The 23,878-nt window shown below is 33.3% G+C and overlaps 4 protein-coding genes across 4 annotated transcripts; 3 read left to right on the top strand and 1 right to left on the bottom strand.

The window, feature by feature from the left end:
* Positions 1–447: 447 nt before the first annotated feature.
* LOC129309746 (photosystem I reaction center subunit N, chloroplastic) lies at positions 448–1,367 on the top strand. Its single transcript, XM_054951440.1, has 3 exons — positions 448–839; positions 948–1,073; positions 1,186–1,367. The coding sequence occupies exons 1-3, from the start codon at positions 576–578 to the stop codon at positions 1,273–1,275; spliced, it is 480 nt and encodes a 159-aa protein (XP_054807415.1). The 5' UTR covers positions 448–575; the 3' UTR covers positions 1,276–1,367.
* Positions 1,368–6,558: 5,191 nt separating this feature from the next.
* On the top strand, positions 6,559–9,273 carry LOC129308544 (actin-7-like). Its single transcript, XM_054949708.1, is given in 5 exon segments — positions 6,559–6,786; positions 7,611–7,681; positions 7,776–8,493; positions 8,496–8,782; positions 8,865–9,273. Coding segments are annotated over 4 exon segments (1,131 nt in total). The 5' UTR covers positions 6,559–6,786; positions 7,611–7,621; the 3' UTR covers positions 8,931–9,273.
* Positions 9,274–17,568: 8,295 nt separating this feature from the next.
* LOC129308757 (histone H3.2) lies at positions 17,569–18,209 on the top strand. Its single transcript, XM_054950103.1, has one exon. The coding sequence runs from the start codon at positions 17,652–17,654 to the stop codon at positions 18,060–18,062; it is 411 nt and encodes a 136-aa protein (XP_054806078.1). The 5' UTR covers positions 17,569–17,651; the 3' UTR covers positions 18,063–18,209.
* Positions 18,210–19,757: 1,548 nt separating this feature from the next.
* On the bottom strand, positions 19,758–23,878 carry LOC129307942 (carbamoyl-phosphate synthase small chain, chloroplastic). Its single transcript, XM_054948894.1, has 10 exons — positions 23,466–23,878; positions 22,210–22,342; positions 22,015–22,103; positions 21,869–21,929; positions 21,712–21,779; positions 21,476–21,604; positions 21,291–21,400; positions 20,851–21,198; positions 20,350–20,515; positions 19,758–20,103 (listed from the first exon to the last, which is right to left on the bottom strand). Exons 1-10 carry the CDS (start codon positions 23,602–23,604, stop codon positions 20,006–20,008), a joined length of 1,341 nt encoding a protein of 446 aa, XP_054804869.1. The 5' UTR covers positions 23,605–23,878; the 3' UTR covers positions 19,758–20,005.

The raw sequence follows: 23,878 nt of genomic DNA, 5'->3' as shown, positions 1-23,878 counted from the left end.
TGAGTATATTTTAAAGTAAGCTAGGAGCATTTCTTTTATTTCTCTTATTTGATAAAAATAATTTAAAAAAAATTAAAAATAAGATTTGAATTATAAATAAATTAAAAGTTAAGAGATTGAGTCACAATAAATTATAGTCACAGAATCGAGTTGTAACGAGTTACAGTTAAATGATTGGGTTACAAATAAATTAAAGAATTAAAGAATTAAAAGAATAATTTTGTCAAAAACATATACTACAAATTTCCATTTTTGTTATCTCTCAGTCAACCTAAGTCTTGTGATTTTTTGACCACCGGATGGAGATGGGAGAGCACTAGACATGAAGCACACACTGTGAATTGAAATTAAAGCGGGACCCAGGAGCTCAAGAACCCAGAAGATCAAAACTCGTGGAATTGCCAATAGGAGCGAGGCAATCTCACCTTATCCACACGCCCACCACAATCTCTAATCCTCTTCATTATCTCTTCTCCACATCATCGTCTTCTCGATTCGTCTATACTAAACACATACTTTTTCTTCATCCTCTCTCGTCTCTCTCCTCTGATCACCCTCGCGAGTCTGCTCAACCAATGGCTTCCATGAACTCTGCTGTTCTTGCTTCTACTTACGCCATTTCTGGTGCGGCTTCTTCTGAATTCAACTCCAAGCACACTTCCATGGCCGTTTCTGCTCCCAAATTGCCGGTGATCAAGGCCCAGCAAACCTCGCCGGCTCCGCAAGGAAGAAGAGCCGCTATTTCTCTGTTAGCAGCCACCGTTTTCGCCGCCGCCGCTTCTTCTGCTGCAAATGCCGGCGTCATCGAACAATACCTCGAGAAAAGCAAGGCCAACAAGGTATAGAACTATAGATAGATCTAGTTTCTCAATTTCTATCTGAAATCTGCTTAATGGATCTCTTATTCTGCGAAATCGATGCACGATGATTTGTGTGGTGTTATATAGGAATTGAATGACAAGAAGAGATTGGCAACGAGTGGAGCGAATTTTGCTAGGGCTTACACGGTGGAATTTGGGACCTGCAAGTTCCCTGAGAACTTCACTGGCTGCCAAGATCTCGCCAAGCAAAAGGTCCTCAATTAATCTCTCTTGAAATCTGTCTTTCTGATTCATCTGGTTTATTCTGTGATTGGATTCTGACGTGTATGTGCGTTGGTTTGGATTGAAAATGGACGGATTGCAGAAAGTGCCATTCATTAGCGATGATTTGGAGCTGGAATGCGAGGGAAAGGACAAATACAAGTGTGGATCCAATGTGTTCTGGAAATGGTGAACACAAGATATTCATGTAAAACAGATCACTTAGCTATTGCTGTTTCAGTACTGTGCCTGATTTCTCCTTCATATTGAAACCTTCTTTCCTCACTTTCTTTTTCTGTTTTTATTTATTCTTTTGTTTTTTTTTTGGCCAACATATGTTCTTATTTTTTTACACCCTCTTTTTCAGTAATTAAATTCCCCACGCTATAAAAGTTGCTTCCAAACAAACTTTACCTCTTTTTTCCCTTCACCAATTTTTTTAATATTGTTCCTTGTGCTATGTCCTGAGCATTAAAAAAATTAGTAAAATCTTTTTTTTAAAATTATTATTTCTGCTGCACGCTGCGTGACATACCAGTGATGCTCGGAAACAACACATTTGGAAGTTACAAAATGTAACATCCGGCAAAGCCAACAGCTTCTTACTTCCATCAACCAAAAAAAAAAAAAAACTAGTACTTAGTTTTTTTTTTTTAATTTGTGTTTCTTTTTTAAAAATGAAATCTATGGTATATTACTGCAGAGAATTTCAACTTTTCATGGCCAATGCAAAATTGCAACAAAAACTTTTACTAAAAAAGAAAGAAACCCATCTATGAATGAGGAAGGCAAGTCATATCATGTGTGTGGAGTGGGAAGCACGAAGCATGAAATATTTTATTTCAATGTATGAATTATGAGATATATATAAAACTAAGTCTTATTATTCTTATTAATCTGAATACATAGAAATTCATTTTCTTAAAATAATACTTTTTGGTAATTTGCAAATGGAGCTATTTATGAGGCATGCAGGGATTCTGATACGGACACAGATCAGCCACGAGTTTTGGAACAGATAAAATAATAATAGCGGCGTGGGGTAGCTTTTGTATGGTCCCTCCTTCCATTCAAACCAAGCCCATAAACTTTCACGGGACAAGGCTTGCTCTATTTTAATTTTCCCACCACTCCTTGTCTCCTCATTTCAACCATTAGATTAAATTTTGAATGATTAAAATTTAATATTTTACAGTTGCATAAAATCTTATAGTTTAAATTTATTTAATCATTTTTCACAATTTCACATTTTAATAATAATTTTGTAAAATATTAAATCCTAACTATTCAAAATTTAATATAACGATTAAAATGTGAGGTTGAAGAAAAAATAAGTAAAGAGAAGGCAAATTCCTTTCACGGCTCTCTCCCCCTCTTCTTGTCCACTATTCATTATAATATGAAACAATTTTTATTAGAAGTACTCATGCTCAAAACACGATCACACATTAAATATACGAGTACATCTTTTAGTAACAATTGAAATGTCAGTTTACCGCATTATGAGAAGATAAATCATTCCACTAAATTCAATACTCATTAGTGAGGCAAAAGTTAAGGAGGGGGGACTAATGGAGTATAGTTGAATATTTGAATTGAACAAGGCTGCAAATCTAGTTATGATCCCTTTCTTTTCAGTGGCTTCCAGATAATTGAGTAGGATTCAAACTTGATATCTTTACCATTACGTTGTACTTCAATCATGAATCCTCTCTGAAACAGTTTCTCCTCGGTGCTTCCCCGCTAAGTTTGGTGCTCTTTGACATCTCTTCCTTTATCTTTGTGTGTGTGTGGTTTGAGTGATTCATGTCTACCAAACACCTCCTTCCCTTCCAATCTAGGAGCACTCACCCACCTTGACTTCATCGTCCCATCTCTAATTATTTGCATCAATAAGAAAGCATTGATGAAAGTTTTGATTTAATTAATGTTAGGAACAAACTTTTTAGGCTGTAATGTTTCTTGTAGGGAAAGGTTGGTAAGTTAAGGACTAAATCATGGATCAGATGACTAGACAATAGATCCATCCATGTACGCACCAACCCAGTAGTACCAAATGAACCGATCCATATACATGAGACTTTCACGGAACATGTAAATTAAAATTGCTACTGTGCCCCAATGAGTTGTATTCAAGCTAGCTATACCACCCCTTCCATCTTCATGATTGAGTCTTTGCTTCTAGTTCACTTTTTTTTTTTTAAATTATTTGATTTTGTTCCCTCTTTTTAATTTATAATATTGCGGACTTTTCAATGGGATTTTGAGAAATCATCTGAAGTCTGAACAAAAGCAGGTCCTACAACTCAAAAGGCATTTGCCGAAATAATCACGAATTTACCTATTAATGAGGTATTTAATTGTGTCAACAATAAGACTTGAGTTTAATGCTCCTTGGGTCCATAATATAGGTCATTTTCTCAAAGTTTTTGTTGGTTCAAAATATAACTTTAGAAGGTATTCAAATTATTTAATTTTTTTCCTTTCCTAATTTGCCATCATGCACAATTAAATATTGTGAGCAATTAATATGGCCTTTAACATTTAATTAGAGTTGTTTTTGGAAAATATATTACAAAGTTTTAACATTTTTAATGAAAAAACTTTCATTTAACTAGGGCTAAGTTGTTTAAGTGTGAGCAAACTAAAATTAATGATGAAAAATCCCACATAAGATAAAGTTAAATTTAAAAAAAATACATAATAAGCTGTAACGACTCATAAATTCAAACATTAAAATTTTAAATTAAGATGTGATATATTTTTCACTCTTCTTTCCAAATTTAGGCTATCAAAGTTAGGTTTTGATTGAAACTTAAGTACTTTTATTATACATGTATTTATAGTCCAAAATAAGAATGACCCTAGTTGATGGTACACATCAAATAAAGTTAAACTTGATAAATACTCATATATAATGAAGTATAAAGAGTTTTGAGAATTTGAATTAAGATGTTAAGTCATTTCACAGTTCTTTACTTGTTTATTTTCTCCCCATTTCTCAATAGTGACTCTTCATTTTTAATAACTAGTATCTTTAATTCATGCATAGTGAGGTAATTTGTATATGTAAATGTAAACATTATAAAAGGGAGAAAGTATGTGAAACTCATGCATGTATAACTTTTTATTTATACATACTATATAATTCATTGTTGAAATGGATAAACACGCGCATATAAATGCAAGTTAATGATTTATATATTATAGAGGCAACAACTCAATCAAAAGTGGAAAGAAGAGAAGAGTGAGGGGCATTGAGGCAAGAATAGGAAGCACGTGTAAGCACATGGAAGCTTTTTAAAGGCAAAGGAATCATCAGAGAATTTCCATCCACATTATCGCCTTCCACTTCCATCATCAACATCAATTTTAGCCAACCAAGCATGTGTCTCATTTCCGAATATTGCCAGCTAAAATTTCTCCCCCTTTTTCAAACCCCTTTTCTATATTTTATACCTTCTTTCTCTTTTCCCCGCTTTTACTTTATTTATTTTTCCAATACTAATCCCTTCTTTTGTTATTTTCATTTATGCATTCCCCAATTCCTGCCCAAAATTCTTGGAAGCATCGATTACAACAACAAATCAAACATGCTGAAATTATATGATTTATTAGCTTTTGGAGATAAAATTGTTGAGAATGGCATGTAAGATTGATGTGAATAGTGAAAATAAGTCAATCCTGTCAAAGACATACAAATTGACATGCTTTAGGCTTGACTTTCAGTGAATAGGTCAATCTTGCATGTTTAAGTTTTGATCATGTCCGTTTAGGCAAATAAGTTGGTTTTATTTTTTCAAGACTTGACTTAATTACAAGCATGATAGACTGAACTATTTATACATATAGAAATTAGGAAATATAGAAAGTTAAAACAATAATAATAATAATAATAATAATAATAAAGCTAAACACTTCCACAGCATCGTCCTCCACCTAGTTTTCAAACTGTTAACAACTACTCGTCCAGTGTTCAATCTCCAAATCTTTGTTCAATTTCTCAACTGCTTGTTACTCTTCCTCCAACATTGTCAATCGTTATTGACTCCTTGTCTAGATCCAGTGGTTACTTCTCCATTTTTTGTTCAATCTTTTTACCTCTACTCTTCATCCGGCATCTTCCTCAACTTCTCTTCCTACAAAATCAAATTATTTGTATGTAGGTTTTAATAACCTTACAACCTATTTAAAGTCATTATTTTTTAAATCATATTATACATAGACCTATTTAAATAGGCTTTTGAATAGGCCAAGCGTGAACTATAAAAAAAATTTATATAGATTTTAGAGTAGATTCAAGCCTCTAAAATATTAGATAAGTTTGAATTTATTTGTCTGGCCTACTATTTTTACCCTTGTGAATATGTGTATTAGACATGATCTAATACGATAAGTGAGATTTGACACCGTGTACTGTTTTTTTTTTTCTCTGACCAATACCGTGTGTTGTTTGAGGAAAAAGCTTAATCAATTTTGTTTTAAATTTTATCTTATGTTCCTGAACACACTTTAATTTCATCTCCCATGATGTGCACATTGCATTGCATATTATATTTGTTCCATTATCGGTTAAAACGTTAGAACATTATGCCCACATTTTCTACATCAATTTGTATGCTTAACGTTTATATATAATATAAAAAATTTATTCAGGAATCATGAAATACGCAATTCTTACATTTTGTACAAAACAAAGCCTATATTAATTAATTAAATTACGACCTATGTGGCTGTGTCTAAAATTTTTATATTCCAAATGAACACTTCTTTGTTTTCATCAAAATAATACTTATAATGCTAGTTGATATACATATAAAAAATGTATAAGAGCTCCACCATTTTAAGTCGCCCTTATATTTAAAAAAACACATAACAATAAAAGTGGACTCGAAAAAAATAATGCATCGATATATTATTTATAATGTATTAAAATTAATAATTTATAATCAAATCTTATTCAATATAAACGTGTGTAATTATACTTTCAAACTAAGAAAGAGACATTTTTTTAATCTTACTTTGAAAGCTTTGAGGCTTCAGGAAGAACACAAGAGCTTCAGTTAACGTGAGTTATTAGTCTATTGATTTTAAAAATAATTTTAACATGAACTATGAATTAATTGATTAATTAAAGAATTAATTACTCATTTTTGCTGTGACAATTATTTTTATTACATTAAATAAGTAGTAGTAACATTATGACATCGGAATGCTCGCGGCTCGCCCTCATATCGCTTCATTTTGAAAAGTGAGGGTGCGAAGCCGAGCCGAGCCGATGAGAAAAGCCGCTCGCTTAATGGAGAGAGGCGTTTAGTTTAAGCCGACATCATTATGAGATAATCTGATCAAGAGAAAGAAAAAGGTTACAAGGCAGTGAGGCCTGTCTTTGCTGGTGGTGCCAATGATTTTACTCTGAATTCTGAAATCGTTCAAATTTGGTCCCAACCCAATTTCAATTTCAAATCTGTAAATTTCAGTTTTTTTATTTAATTTTAATTTTATTTTCTTACACACCTTCCTCTTTCTCTTTCTTTATATATATACACCCCCCCTTTCCCTCTCCTCTGTCATTCTTCATCCCATTTCTCAGTCTACACTTCTTGCTGAGCAGACGCGGCCAGATTCCGATCCCAGCATATTTTTGGAGTTTGCTTCTCGCTATACTCCATCATCTTCTGGATTTGTTTTCTCTCTAATCAAGGTGATTCTCTCTTCATATCTCGGTCTTTTTCCCTTCGATTCATTATTGTGCGTTTTTCCCCCGTTTTAGTTTCAAATGATTAGCTAGTACAAAATGCGTTTCTTTTGTCCATTGTTTTTAACAGATTTCTTATCTGGTGATGATTTTTTTTCCATTTAATGTTGTTTCTGCTCGAATTGCTTCTTATCTTTGCGGAATCTTAGCAGATTCTTCTTCTCTCTCCCCCACTGTTGTAAATCGTCTGATCTGATTGTTAAAATTCTCTTCGATTATCGATTAGATGTAGCTGATCTACAACTTTTGTTGTGATGCTTACTATTTTACATGATCTATTAGAGTTGAGACTTGAGATCTACTATCCTGTCGAAATAGAGGATTTTTTCTTTCCAGGTAGCTCTATTATGCTGGCGACTGTTTCGATTTTGCATATATAGTGGGTTATTTAAATACATTCGAAACGATTTTACTTTAATCAATGACTTTGTTGTTCTGATTTATTTCTTTGGTTTGAGTCTTTTCATTATTTGATTATTGAGCTTCCTTTTACATAAACCATGTTTGATTTAAAAGCTAAGAACTTCAAGATAGTGATATTCCTCCTGTTTCAAGAGTAGCTTATAAGGGAAATATAATCTAATTCGAAAAATTTAAAACAATGGCAATGTTTTTTCTGGTTATTTCGTGGGTATGCATGATGCAATTCACTTTGACCTTTTGACATGAAGATTATAACGTTCTGAGTAAAACTGATCTCGAAATGCTGTGGATGTTTCGGTGTCTACAAACTATTGACTCTGTTTGACGGCATCATTTATTTTCTCCAGGCTGGTAAAAGATGGCCGATGCTGAGGATATTCAACCCCTCGTCTGTGACAATGGAACTGGAATGGTGAAGGTTAGTATCTCTATTTACTTTTTTCCATCAACATATCAATGAATTATGGTTTCATAATTCAACAAATGTTTTAAAATTCGGTCCATATGTGCAGGCAGGGTTTGCTGGTGATGATGCTCCCAGAGCCGTGTTTCCCAGCATTGTTGGCCGACCCCGACACACCGGTGTTATGGTTGGGATGGGTCAGAAAGATGCATATGTAGGTGATGAAGCCCAGTCAAAAAGAGGTATTCTTACTTTGAAGTATCCCATTGAGCATGGTATAGTCAGTAACTGGGATGACATGGAGAAGATTTGGCATCACACATTTTACAATGAGCTGCGTGTTGCTCCTGAGGAACACCCAGTTCTTCTCACTGAGGCTCCTCTCAACCCTAAGGCCAACAGAGAGAAAATGACTCAAATCATGTTTGAGACCTTTAATGTCCCTGCCATGTATGTAGCCATCCAGGCTGTTCTCTCTCTATATGCTAGTGGTCGTACAACTGGTATTGTTTTGGACTCCGGTGATGGTGTGAGTCACACTGTACCAATTTATGAGGGGTATGCACTGCCTCATGCTATTCTCCGTTTGGATCTTGCTGGTCGTGATCTAACTGATTCATTAATGAAGATCCTCACTGAAAGAGGGTATATGTTCACTACCTCTGCTGAGCGGGAAATTGTCCGTGACATGAAGGAGAAGCTTGCATATGTTGCTTTAGACTATGAGCAAGAACTTGAGACTGCAAAGACCAGTTCTTCAGTGGAGAAAAACTATGAGCTTCCTGATGGACAGGTTATTACAATTGGAGCTGAGAGATTCCGTTGCCCGAAGTTCTTTTCCAGCCATCTATGATCGGAATGGAAGCTGCTGGAATCCATGAAACCACTTACAATTCTATCATGAAGTGTGATGTGGATATCAGAAAGGATCTCTACGGCAACATTGTTCTCAGTGGTGGCTCAACCATGTTTCCTGGTATTGCAGACCGAATGAGCAAGGAAATCACTGCACTTGCTCCCAGCAGCATGAAGATTAAGGTGGTGGCTCCACCAGAGAGAAAGTACAGTGTCTGGATCGGAGGTTCAATCCTTGCATCCCTAAGCACCTTCCAGCAGGTAAGCATTTTTCTCATTAACTTATCTCTTAACAATCCATGTCATATCGATTGAGCTCTAACAACACATGGTGGTTTTGCAGATGTGGATATCCAAGGGTGAGTATGATGAGTCTGGTCCTTCCATTGTCCACAGGAAATGCTTCTAAGTTCTGAAGATGCTTTAATGGCGAATTATCATCTGCTTTAGTCGGTTTTTGGTGTCGGTGTCATGTCTTGTGGATTATTGGAGGGTAGTCTGAGCTTTGATTGTATGTGACTCTGGTTCATAGTGGTGGGCAGAAAGTTATCAAGAGCATTTCTCGCCTTTGTTCATCCATGCCTTTTCCAAGAGGTTATCCGTAGCAAAGGAGTGATGTATTTTTAATATTTGCTTCTCATTTCCCCCCTTAAAATTTGCATATTTTGAAGGTGTTTTTACCCTTGGAACATTAATTTTAATAGTTAAATGTATGGAGAAATTCTATCTGATGGTCAATTTGCGTTCATAAACTCTGGGTTTTTCTGAATCAGTTGTTCCCTTGGAGATCAAGTTCCTGCTTACACTGTAAAATTTTACGATTAGCGATTTGTAAGCCCATTATGTGAATTGGGTAAGTGCAACGACCAATTCACTTGTTATCTTGCCAATGAAGAAGCAGCTGCATTGATCCATGAAATATGAAATGCAACAAGCAAGAATATAAATACGATCAAAAGGTTCTTGTATTCTTTTTCATTAATATTTGGTTTGTTTGGTTTCTAAAATCTTTAGTGCCCGTTTGGTTCAAACTTCAAAAAATCATTGGGAATGAAATATAATGTAATGAAATGATTACATAATTAATACTTTCTCCAATTCTATTTATAAATTATTTTTACCAACCTCAATAATATTAATATAATAAAAATACAAAATATAAAATTTAGTAAAATTACAGACATAATCTTCAAAAAATAAATAAACTATATAATAGCATTTTTTTGTTTCTCTCTCTTAATTTTTAAGGGTAGTTTAGACATTTCATTTAAAATAAAATATTACTTTCAATCTAATAATTTATAAAGTGAATCCCTTTGCCTTTTTAAAAAGTGACTAATAAAGTGAACTGAAGGGGGTATTTGTTTAGTGTCACCCAGAAATCATACAATGGAAAGTGTGTGTGTGTGTTATTCATAAAATAAAAACAAGTGTAAAATCATATGTTTGTCCCTGTGAAGGCTAAAAATAGAGGGTATAATACAAATGTTCAAATGTTAATTCATGGAAGGTATATAGATCTTCAAATGTTGATCCATGGAGATCTGAATTTGAATCATACACCTAAAATTATATATCAGGGATTACATGTTTTGTTTTGTTGTGATGTAATCAGGATTACATTGGATTACTTCATTAGGCCAACCTAATCCTATGAATCAACAAAATGCATTAGAATTAGGGTGTTCACAGGATGGGACGGGATCGGGACACCCCCATCTCGTGTCCCGTCCCGAAAAAAAGATCTGGACTGAATTTTGGTCCCGTGTCCCATTCGGTCCTGAAAGTCGTCCCGTCCCGTTAAGAGTCGGGACGGGACCGAGACAAGATCGGGACGTTCCGTCGTCCTGATAAATGGAATAATATTGAAAAAAGATCTAGATAATAACATTCATTAAAATTCTAAATCATATAATTATTAAGTTTAAAATCAAAACAATACAAGCACATAAATAACAATAATTTAAAATCAGTTATTGAATTATATTAATCACAATTACATATTATAATAACAAATACAAGTGATCTTTATGCTATAAGATTAGCAATAACAGGCAAGTCAAACACAATATCAAATCATTATTTTTCTACTTTAGTGAAGATGTACTAAGCTAATTACTCTTTTAAAAATAAGCAAGAAATATATTATAAATAAAAGTTATTAAATAGATAAATATAAGAATAAATTATATTAATATAATTAATATATTATAAAAAAAAGATATCGCCATATTTACTCCATGCCATTAAAATTATCAATATAAAAAAATTTTAGTTTTAAATAAGAATTGCAAGTATTAAAATTATAATTGATATAATTAATATAAGTATAAATTATATTAATATAATTAATATATTTAAAATAAAAAATAATATATATAATATTCGGGATGGGACGTCCCGATAGTAATCCTGTGTCCCATCCCGTCCCGAACCTCTTTCCTATCCCGTCCCATAAAGTCCCGTCTCGATTATTTTCAGGCCGGGATAAGACCCGTCCCGATATGATCAGAACAATATCAAACCAGTCGGGACGGGTTCAGACTGAACACCCCTAATTAGAATGACATGTAATCAATAGATTACCTCATTACATTGGATTACATGGAATTGAATTAAACCCACCATTAGATAATTGGGAGAAAAAAGTGCTTTAATGGCATGTTGTGTCTCTCCTTTTACGTTGTTGGTTCTTGCACCCAAACCCCCTTTCCCCCGCCCCCCCAGCTGTTGTACTTCGAAAAAAGGGAAAAACTCTAGTTTGTTGAAAGTTGTAACTAACGTCCTTTAATAAAATAATATTTGAGACAAAATAAAGGTAATGGTTTTGCAGGGGGAAAAAAGAAAGAAAGGCAATGGTTGGTAGAATGATATGGGAATGGTGGTGTTGCTTTTGAATGATAGTGTTTGGGATCTTGTGACTGCGATGCGAATCATATTCTATGTGGTCCCCATTCCCTAAGGCTAATTATATCATTCACACGACAGATCGCAGCAGCTGAATTGCTGACTCTTTTGTTTACCTATTGATATTATACAACACGAGAATGGCAAATAAATCCCATCCAAATGGTTAAATGATAAGGGAATGCCATGAAATGAAATGGGATAATTACTCCGAAGCTTTTAGAATTTTATTTGACATATTTTTTTTTTACAAACTTATGTTTATGACTCTTTCAAAAATCATAAAAAAAATTCATGACTAAAGTATATTTCCTTTAATTTTACACAATATTTTATTTTAGCCTCTTAACTTTATAACATATCTTTTTAATCTTTTAATCTTAACATTATTAGTTTTATCTTAATAAATTTTTACATTGAACTTTCAAATAATGATAAAACATTCTCAAATATTGATATATTAAGTTTAATTTTTTTAAAAAATAACAATGATTCACACATAAAAATAATCATTTCAAACTAACAATGTTAAGGTTAAAGAATTAAAAAGATAGTTTATAAAATTAAAAGACTAAATTAAATTTTTATATAAAGTTAAATGATTAAAAATATATTTTAGCCAAAATTAGTTGTCATTTGCTATTCAATTTTAGTCATTTTCCTATTTGAAGTAGTCATTTTCCCACTTGAAGTAGTCACTTATCTGTGGACCTTTACTACTTAATAGTAGTCATTTTTTCATTTGAAGTCATCATTGACCTACAAATCATTACACTTGATTGATGCAAAAAATATGTAAAAATTTAGTTGTCATTTGCTACTCAATTTTAGTCAATGGCTTGATTGTAGTAGTTAGGTTTGTTTGATGTTCTAGTTTTTTAATTTTATAGAATAACTTTTACTTTTTTTTTCAAAATGAATAATAAAACATCAAACAAGCCTAACTACTTCAAATGGAAAAATGACTACTTTAAACAAGTCATTGACTAAAATTGGGTAGCAAATGACAATTGAACCTATTTGAGTAGCCTTTAAAAGTACATTTAAACCACAAATGAGATATACTTTTATCAAATCTAACAAATAATTGAATTTCACAAATACAATTTTGTCAATTGTAAAATGAAAACTAAACATACACTAACTTTTTGCAACTTTTTTGTACCATTCAAGTGTAATGGTTTGTAGCTTAGTGCGATTTTCATATGTATAAATGACTATTTAAGATAGAGAAATAATTAAAATTGAGTAGCAAATGACAAATAACTTTATATTATCTTGCAAAGGGTCAAAACAAGATTTAGCAAAAAAAAATTATGTTAAATAAATCTTAGCAATAGCAACTTCAAAGTAATTATCTCATGATGTCATTTCTATTCGTTAACCTTTGGATTCTGAACCCTAGGTCCATCTGGTGTTCAGATTTAGCCACCCACATTTAGGATGTTCCCATTTAATCTGCACTATGAAGTTTATAATTTGAAATTATTTTCATGACTTCCATATGTTTCATTAAACTTGAGTTCGAAATTGTGATTAAACATATTTGGATTATAAATAATTACACTCCGTTATAGAGAAAATTGGAAATGGAGATTGTTTATTTTATCCATATTTTTTACTTGAAATTATGTTAAGGTTTGGTTATCTAATTGGGTTAGATTGAAGCATTGTCAAGGCTAATTGAGAGCAGTTCTTCCAAAGAAATTTTATGCACTCACATGAACTCAAACTCAAGATCTTATGCTTAAGCATTCAAAGCTCCTTCCACCAGAAAAAATGATGATGTTCAGATAATTTTTAAAATTGATTCTAACAATTGAAAATATTTGAATAATTTTTTAAAATTGATTAAGGTACTAAAAACTGGACTGATCATTAACTAGTCAGACAATGGATTAGGGCCTCAGGGTTAGTAGTTCAACTGAGGTCAATTTGAACTCAAGTTGGTCTTGATTAAAATAATATAATGTAATACACAAATATTCATATATATATATATATAAATGAATATTTAAATAAAAAATACTAATTCTCATATGAATGGAATAATTATACATGTCAATACAATTCTAACAAAAATCTAACAAACTCAGCACAATACCAATTAAAAGGTTAAATAATTTAACTCAAATAACCTAACAAAAATTGAATACAAAATAATAATAATAATTTAAAAAAACATGATAATAAAAATAACAAAAAAATAAATAGTAGCACAAAAAGAATTAGTAATGATAATATAAATAAGAATTTGGAGGACTAAAAGATAAAAAAACAAAATATAATTGAAAAGAAATATTAAAATAAATGATCTAGACTAGATACACTGGATAAAATATATAATATTAAAATCCAATTTTTAATAAAAAATAAATAATTATATAATATATGAAAAAAATATTTTTTTTGTAAATTATTTTTTTAACATGTTTTACTAAAACACATGAAAATTTGAAAATTCATTGATTTTGTATAAAAATTTAACAAGTTTTTGATTTTGTTCTTATTAAATATATATATATATATATTAATAACATATTTTTCCACCAACAATTGATAGGAATCTTTTGTTTTTTTTTTTTTAGCCAACACTTGATAGGGATCAAATTAAGGATAAACTTATGATTAAAAATCAACAACATGCCTATAAATATATTTTTTTAATCTTATTTATAAATCATTTGAGCATTTTTACTGGAACTAAGAAAAATCTTAAACTTTATTAACTTTGTTTAAAAAATTTCATAAGTTTTCAACTTTTCTTCTATTAAAGTGCATACTTTTAAAAATAAAATACTATAACAATTAATAATCTTCCAAATATTTAACAAGGATAAAAGGTTAAAGATGAATATAATAATTATTGAAGTGTCTTATAGGTAAAATCAAAATAAATATTCTTTCTTTGTTTTATAAATAAAACTAGATGAGTAAACAAAGAAATTCTTTTCTTCTTATCTTATAAATAGGATTAAAGCGAGTATATATATACATATATATATATATTAATCATAAAAAATATGATAGACAACACTCTTATTAAAAATTTGTATTTTCCAATCCTTATTCAAAAGCTAAGTGTGCACCTTGCTACCTTCCAGTGCCACACCAACAATACTTTATCACCTTGCAATGCCGCATCTACAATCACATGCAAGTCTCTTTGTATAATAATATATGGGTGCATGTGTGTAAATAGGAACTTGAAAGCTTATCGCCTTACTGCAATTCCTTGTGTTCTATGTCATGAAATGGCAAAAGTTAGCATGGCCCCCCTCAAAATGCAAAGTTGGGCCACGACCACCACCCATGGGCAACAAGCGCCAACATAGAAATAACTAGCAAACCTGAACGGTAAGAAGATGGAAGCAAGCTTGCAAACTTAGCGTCTAGGGAGAGTTCAAACAAGTTGGACGGCGAGATACAAAGACTTGACACAAACAGTAAGGGAGAAGCGAATATAAAAGAGATTTAGGTTCCTTTTTTGTGTTAAAAACCCTAAAAAAAAACACTGTTTGAGGGTTGTGACAGGAAAAAATAATAACCCGGCCAAACCGTAAAGTTATTTGAGTTATCCCAAGTTAACTCTAGGTTGCCTGAGTTAGTTTGGATCAATGCCACCCATGGTTCAGTATCAAACTAGACTAGCAAAGTGGCTAATTCACCAAGTTATCCTATCGAACCGGCTGATCTAGTTCAGTTTTTTATTCCCTAGAATCAACTATAAAGATGAGAGAAAATGGAAAATGCTCAAATGCTGAGAGTTGGTCCTTGAATGGAGAAAAAAGTAGCCCATGTCAAATGGAGTTTCAAAAGGTAAATGGAATTTAAAAAAATTAGGGTGTTTGAATAAAATTTTCTAAAACCATAATTTTGGATTTGGAATTGATTATATATGCATATCTAAAAAGGCTATTAAGCATAAATGGAACTTAGCTATTGTGATTGCTGATGAATTTTCACAAGGCATGTGGCATAGTGAGGAATCTCTTTCTTGTCTCATGCCACCTTATCCCATTATGATTTGACTTTCACCTTAGCCCACACTTAAAGCTGCCTAATAGTTTAAAATGTCAATTAACAACTTGAAAATATAATTAACTTAATTAATTTACCAATTTACTAATCTTACCCTTAATTGACAATTGGGCTACAAATTAGAAAACTTGAGATGTTACACATTTATTCCATTTTCTCCATTCTTGAGCATTCATGTTTAGGGAAATTATGTGCTCATCATTTGATTGAGAAATCAAGTTTATCACACTATTTAAAATCAACTCCTTTAACAAGATTGCAAACATAACAACTACAAAAATAACACCAACAATTAGAAAAATGAGTAAATAATAAGGAGTAATCAAGATTATGGCCATGGCTATCCTGGACTCTGGATATAATATAGACTAGGGTACTCAAATCTTACTTTTATGCCCTTATTAAATGTTAAGAAAAATTATTAAAAATATTTACTTTTATCCTTATCAAGTGATAGATGTGAAAATTTATTAAATTTTAAAACAAACTTAGTGAGGTATAAGATTTTCCTTACTTTTGATAAAAGATATTGAAAGTGACTTATAAACAGGACCTAAAAAAATATATCAAAAACAACATTGTTTTGAGGGTTAGAAATTAAAAAAAAGAATACAGAAGCCCTAGTGTGCAGTCATTCGGTCCTTCTCCTTCACAGCTTCACTTCTCATCTCCAGTTTTTCACTTGCTCTCAGATCTTGGTTGAGCTCTCTTCATCCCTTGCATACCTTAGCGTCCATTATGGGTCTCTTGTTCTTCACTAGTCCCTTGGCATTGCTCAAGTACTCAATGTTATTATTGTGCACATTTTCTTTCTTCAAGGCTTAAGCAAGGATGAAGAAAAAAGAAGAGAGAAGCAAAAGAAGAAAGAAAGAGATGAAGAAGGAAGAAGGTAGAAGATGAAGACTCTAATGTGTGAAGGAAAGCTCAAAAGGTGATTTTGCTACACATTGAAAAGAGTGAAGGGATGGTGATTTTTGTCAAGCTACAAATAGATAGAAAAAAATTTATATATTGTAATTTTTATCTATTTGCATTATTTTTTTTAACAAAGTATTTATCATTTATTATATAATAAAAATATATTATTTTATCATGACTAGTCCAACTCTAGTTTGACCCTTAATTGAATATTTAACCTTTAACTCTTGACCTTGGCCGGTTCAATGTTGGGTCTAATTTTCAGTACCTTACTTAAAATTGTATTACACAAAGTGACTCTAGCATTGCTTTGCACCATAACATTAAAATTTTGGTTAATCTAGCCACTTGGATTGAAAAGTAATTGAATTGGTGTTTTTTGACAAATTTAATAAAATGTTTTATTCATATATGATTGCAACCATCAAATCATTGATCCTCAGACCAAAATCTTGACTAATTTAATGACTAATTTGATTTTTAGTACACCCATCTGCACCCAATTTTAATGTCTAATTGGTCATGAACTAGATTTTTGATATTTTTTTTGTTCTTTAAAATTTCAAATTTTAAACTACGTGTTATACATAGTGTTTGATGGATACACTCAATTTAATATTTTTTATTTATTAAATTTAAATTATAAAATATTTATATACTTTTCAAAATTATATTTCTTGTCTTTATTTACTATATTTTTAATTTACCATTATCTTATCTGAGAAAATATTTTATTATATTTGTTATTATTTTAAATTTTATATTCAATAGTTAATACATGTTCAAAATATGGTAGTTGAATCATGACTGATTTAATTATAATCTAACTATCAAATTTCAAATCAAAATGTCTCAACTAATTTAATAGTTATTGCCGTTTTTAATTTATTAATTTTCTCTTTCCCCTAACCAAAATACAGTTGAAATTTGAAAACAAAACTGAGAACTCTCGTTTTAGAATAGGGTAAGGCGCCAAGCTTGAAAATTTAAAAACGAAAATTAAAAATCTCCGTCTTAAACGAAAAGATGGCGATCCGTGTGCCATCTCATAACCAAATCGTCACCGTCAGATCAATCCCCAATCTCAGTGCTCATTTCAGCCAAACCCACCGCGCCCTCCCAATCTCCCTCCAAAAATTTCAGTCCACTGTCATCTATAAATACCAAAATGCACACCTTTCTCTTCATCACTACTCTTCATCTTTCCATTCAATTCTATATTGCAGCTAGCTTTAAGCTTTCAACATCAAAATCCAGTTCAGCAATGGCAAGAACCAAGCAGACTGCTAGGAAGTCTACTGGCGGTAAGGCTCCCCGCAAGCAGCTGGCCACTAAGGCTGCTCGGAAGTCTGCTCCGGCCACCGGTGGTGTTAAGAAGCCTCACCGTTTCAGGCCAGGGACTGTGGCCTTGAGAGAAATCAGAAAGTACCAGAAGAGCACTGAGCTTCTCATTCGCAAGCTTCCGTTTCAGCGTCTGGTTCGAGAAATCGCTCAGGATTTCAAGACCGATCTGAGGTTTCAGAGCAGTGCCGTGGCTGCTCTTCAGGAAGCCGCCGAGGCGTATCTTGTAGGGTTGTTCGAGGACACCAATTTGTGTGCCATTCATGCTAAGAGGGTCACCATCATGCCGAAGGATATTCAACTTGCCAGGAGAATTAGAGGCGAGAGAGCTTAATAACATTTATTTTCTTAAAGCGCAAGTGGATCGCAACTAGGTTTTCAATGCTATCTTCAGCACATATGAGAAAATGAACGGAGATCTACTCTCTTTGTAGACTGCTTGGAACTCTGATCAATGAATTTATTCCGCCAATTAGATGAATTTAGATCGCGTTATAATTTCAATTTAATTTTATGCTCTATGCCTCCTGATTTCATAATCCGGATTTGGCTATACTGTGTTGTTAGACTAACAAAAATATACGTGGGATTGATCTTTGGATTCTAATTTTGGTAGTTATCAGGCCTTGGAGGCGTTAACCAGGCTTCGATTTTTCGAAGTCTCCTTTCGATTGTAGAAATTCCTCTCAGTGGAGCTTTATACTTGCTTATAATTAGGCATGAATCTTATTTCCGGTATAATAAGAAATGAAGACACGAGGCCGCAAGATATTTGTGGCTCTCTTCAAACGGAAACTAATTGTACCTAGGTTTTCAAACGGGTAATTTCTGTTGTAATTTGATGTTTAATATTGTTTACTGTACTGTATCTCCGATCTTTCAACAAGTGATTTTGTTTTGTCTGAACTCTAATTTCGGTTGTTCCACAAGGATAACAGGCAAATGGCTTGGTTCTGACTTTTCCTTTTGATCATGTGGTAAATTCCTATGATCGAATCTTCAAGTTTGTCAATGTGACTAGATATTTATCGTATGAGCTGTTTTAATTTTACCAGCGTGGCGGGACTGCAGAAAGGCTTCTTTCAAAATTACTATTGATTCAATTAAATAAAAAACATGTCACTGTTTTTTATCTCTCTGTCAATAATTATGCATTACTAGTTGTCACACATTTATCTTCAATTCCAACCCTGATATAGGCGTGATTGGCTTTCGACTTCATGTGAGAAATACATCGACATGCCACATACCACCAACATCAAGTATTTCTCTTTTCCAGAGGGTTATTAAATGAAATGAAGGAATGCGATCTTGGTATGATATTTCATTTACTGTTGCTGAATCCCTCCTTGCTGATGAATAATTTACAATATTTGTGGGGGTCAACCGCAATGGATCCAACATTTTCTAGAATAGACTCCCTTGCACCTTATGGACGTGTTAAAGATGAGTTTAAAAAAATATCACCTGAATGATTTTTTTTTTTTAAATAAAAGTTTAGGTGAGTTTGGGTTCCAAAAGTTACTAAACCAAGATATACATCCAGGGTCTAAGTTTAGAACCTTTACAGAAGTATTACCCTTAGTCTTAATTGTTTTTATTTTTGAATTATTACTTAGTCTTAGACTCTTAGGTATCCAATTGTTGGCTAGGATATTAAGTGGTTGTTTGTGTCAACATGTATATTCTTTTATTAAAAGGTATATTAAAATTAATGAGATAATAAGTTAAAATTAATCAAATAACTGTTTCTTAAAAAAATATTGCAAGCATTTATCATAAATAAATGAGGTAAAATATAACATTTTTTAAAATTTTTAAAAAGTAAAAAAAAAAAATCCTATACAAATACTTCTATATAGAACAAGAAAAGTAAAATAACACAAGCATATTTGCAAGTTTATCATTAGTTCCCTTTTCATTCCTTTCTGAACCAAACAAGAACCATTAAACACTTCCCTTCCCCTCCACAGGTTTCTTCGAGTCAAACACTGACCAACGTTACCGGGAAGTATGAACCATCAGAGAATTGAAACATTGATATATCTTATGATTATTATGAAGCAGCTAGATTGAAAAATCCCAAACAAAAAGTACACGAATTCCTCATTTGATTAAGATACAACAATCTCAGCCAATCTTGCACTAGGTATATAAATGGAGGACAATAAACCTAAATTGACCTTAGCAGAACATCGATGGATAAATTCATCCACAAAATCATTCAGACTAACACCTAAAGTTTCATCCTCATAGGGTAGCAGCTCACTTCATGCACTAAGCATCCACAGCCTGCACTGTTGACAGATGCTGTAGATTTGCCTCCGGCTTCTTGTTTCTTTCCTTCTTCATTAGTTCCACAAACTGCCTAAAAGCTGCATTATCAATAAATCAGGTGAGCATTATTGATTAAAAAAAATCAGCAACAGCAACTATTGGAATGAGTTAATGGCACTGATGAGGACTTGCGAGCTAGGAATCTCAATCTACTCTTTAACCAATAACCAGAAATTTTGCAATGCCGCATAATTTTCATCCCTATATACATGTGGGTCTGACAAGTTTTGATTCTTCTTCACATTTGCGTTTTATAAAATGTAATGGCTAGAAGTCTCATATACCGTAATCTGAATCATGAGGTCCAGGAGATGCTTCAGGGTGGTATTGAAGAGACATGATATTCAGAGCAGGGAATGAAAGGCCAGCACAACTTCCATCATTAAGGTTGATATGAGTAACCTTCACTCCTTCTGGCAAAGGCGAAGGGTCAACTGCATAGTTGTGGTTCTGCCATTTTAAAACAATAAATAAACTTTATATGAGCAAAAATATTTATCATACCAAACAGGGGATGCCAAAGGAGCAAGTTTTACCTAAAATGTTGCAGCTACGCATGAAATTTGTTATATTACTTTCTACTTCATTGTTCATAGCAAGACCAAAGGTACAATCAATGCTCTTATGGTCCAGTGGTTAATAATGCAGCATATACAGCAAATATTTTTTTTTACCCATGGGGAAGAATTGCATATATTTGGGAAATAATACATCACCCAAAAAACTAGGACTCACTTCTTCTCATATGTACTCATCTCATGAAATAAATTACTAAAAAGGCCTACCTGAGCACTGATTTCAACATGGCCAGTTAGAAGGTTACGAACTGGATGATTTCCTCCATGGTGACCAAATTTCATCTTAAAGGTTTTTCCTCCCAATGCCTGACCTAATAACTGATGGCCCATACAAATTCCAAATACAGGCACCTTTCCTAGAATGCTCTTCACGGTTTCAACGGCATAAGGAACAGCAGAGGGATCACCGGGACCATTGCTGAAAAGAACTCCATCTGGTTTCAACTTCAAAGTTTCTGATGCAGGCCACGTGGATGGTACCACAGTGATTTTACAGCCATAAGATGCTAGGCGCCGGAGAATATTAAGCTTGATCCCAAAATCATATGCAACAACCTGCAATCCAGTCACCAGAATGATGGGTAAATTAAACTGCCAGATCATCAATGAGAAAGAAGTGAAGCTAAAATGGCAACGCAGATAATTACATGGAAGGTCTCCCTAGGACTTCCATTGGAGCTAAAATCCCATTCATGAGCTGTTTGGTCAACCCATTCATAGGGAGTTTTGCATGATACTCCACTTATTAGATCAATACCTGCAAATATGAAGCAGTAGCAATGAACTTCCACTCATTCAAATGTTTTACAATCTCAAATATTTGCATGCTTACCAACAATATCCCATGAACGGGACATTTGAAGTAGATCATCATCTGTTTTAGAATTGTCAGTGCTCAAGACACCGATAAGACTTCCATCTTCCCTCAGTCTACGTGTGATTGCACGTGTATCAACATCATCTGTTTCATCACAAAGGAAGCACCAAAATCAAGATCAGAACCTGAAATCATGCACAAACCAGTGATCTTCTCAAAATCACCTCTGCGGTTATTATATAAAAACTTACAAATTCCCATGATATTCCTTTTTGCTAAATAATCACCAAGTGGTTCTACACATCTCCAGTTTGAAGTACTGAAAAATATTTACACAAAGGAAGAAAGTGTGAGCATACTAAGTAGAGCTGAGTCAAGGGAAATATACCTGGAGCAGCAGGAAAGAACCTGATACTCAAACTTCTGATTACTAGACCAGCAAGGAAGCACTCTCTTGATTCTTCATCGTCTGTCAGGAAGTGCATACAAAACTGTATTTAAATGCCCTTCTAGAACTAAATCCAGAAATTTGGAATATAAACCATTTCACTTACCAAAATTTATGCCAGTATTGCCAATATGTGGATTTGTCATCAGCACAAACTGGCCAGCATAACTAGGATCTGTCAGAATTTCTTGATACCTGCAGTGCACATGCATAACAGATCATGATATGTAGAAAAACAATCCTCTGAAAAAAGGGTGCATGAATTGCTGGTCTAGGTCTTAAGATATGCAGTCCATCTCACCCAGTCAATGATGTATTGAATACGACTTCACCAACTTGGGTTCCTGAAGCACCGAATGACTTGGCTTTCCAGATTGAACCATCCTCTAGCACTAGTCTTGCATCTGAATTTTTCCAAGGCCTTTGTTCCTTACCTATGTTTCAGGTAATACAGATCAATCTCTTTACACTCTTGGCAATAACACAAGTATTTTCTTTCATTTATATCAGACTATCACTGGAATGAAAGGAATCCTGATGTTCATTCTACCAAATGAAATGGAAGTGCAGTGCACAATTCAGTTTCAGAGAAGTAACACAAGAAAGTAATTTGGGTCCGCATATTTTCAAGAAACTGAGCTTTGAACTCAGGGCAATAAAAAACGTGTTCAGAGATCACACCAAAAAAAGAAAAATTGATGACAAAATCCATTAAAAACCAGAAAATTTATCAGTGGCCGAATTCAATTGCTGATGCTCAATTATTTTCATCAGGACCAAAAGAATGAATCTGATCTTGAAAGCATCACCGGCTTCAACACACATATTTTCGTAAAATGGTTATTAATAGTCTATCATCCACCAACATAAGTGTAGCATCTAAATTCCTCCGAGACCTCTGTCCCTTACCTATGTTTCAGGCGATACAAATCAATCAATTTCTTTAGTCTCTTTGTAACAATATAAGGATTTCCTTTCATTTAAAGTATATATATTGGAGGAAGAAAGAGGATATTTAACTGAAACAGACTATTACTAGAATGAAAGGAATTGTAAGGTTGATTTTAAAAAATAAATTGGAACTGTGGTGCACAGTTCACTTTCAGATATAAAATCACGAGAAAGTAAAGAAGAAGGATTTACAGAAGTCGAGGAAATTGAAGTCTGAACTTTGAAGGCTCTGCAACTATGTTTGAAGAACGTAAAATAACTACCCAATTCTTTAAAATCCAGAAATTCATCAATGACAGGATTCAACTCCCGAGGTACAAATTTTTCATCAGGACAAGAGCAATGAATATGAGTTATAAAGCATTGGTAGCCTTTTTTATTAATATTCTTTCGTCCACTGATACTTAATTACATAAGCTCAACTTCAAACGAAAAATTTACTATAACAAACCAAACTCAAGCAATAAAAAACACTTGGTAAAACAACCAATGATCTACCCACCCCCTTTATTTTTGATTAAGAGGTAGAAAAAAAAAATAAACAAGAAACAGAACCTAGACACAAAACATGCATAAGAAACAAGGTATGGTAGAAGGTGGGTTTACTAGTGGCAGCAGCATCAGAGGAGAAATGGACAGAGCATCTGAGCGTGGGAGCTATAAGTTTTGGTCGAAAGGGTGAGAACTTTGCATCAAAGCGGCCTGTGAAGTCACAAACAACAAAGCTCAAAGCCTTCGTCGCCATTGCCTCGCTGGCCCAATCAACCTCTTCTCTCTTGTCGACGGCTGGAAGAGGAACTTGGGCAGGAGCGTTGGGGCGTTACTGATTGCTATAGGGAAGGACACAAAGCAGCAGATCTCCTGAAAAAAACGACCTAGCGATGGAGGAGGAGGGAGGGTGGGAGGCGACGATGACGCGGAGGAGGAAGAAGCAGCGTGCGGCGGCAAGGCGAATAAGAGAATGAGAAGAGATTGCTTTGGGCGCGTCCGTAGGAGGCCGAGGATGAGAATGAAAGAAT

Source organism: Prosopis cineraria, unplaced genomic scaffold (genome assembly GCF_029017545.1).
Source record: "Prosopis cineraria cultivar Desert tree isolate PC_DT_omini unplaced genomic scaffold, ASM2901754v1 PC4, whole genome shotgun sequence".
Lineage (NCBI taxonomy): Eukaryota > Viridiplantae > Streptophyta > Magnoliopsida > Fabales > Fabaceae > Prosopis > Prosopis cineraria.
The sequence above is the reverse complement of the archived record's forward strand: the minus strand, read 5'-3'. Positions and strand labels throughout refer to the sequence as shown.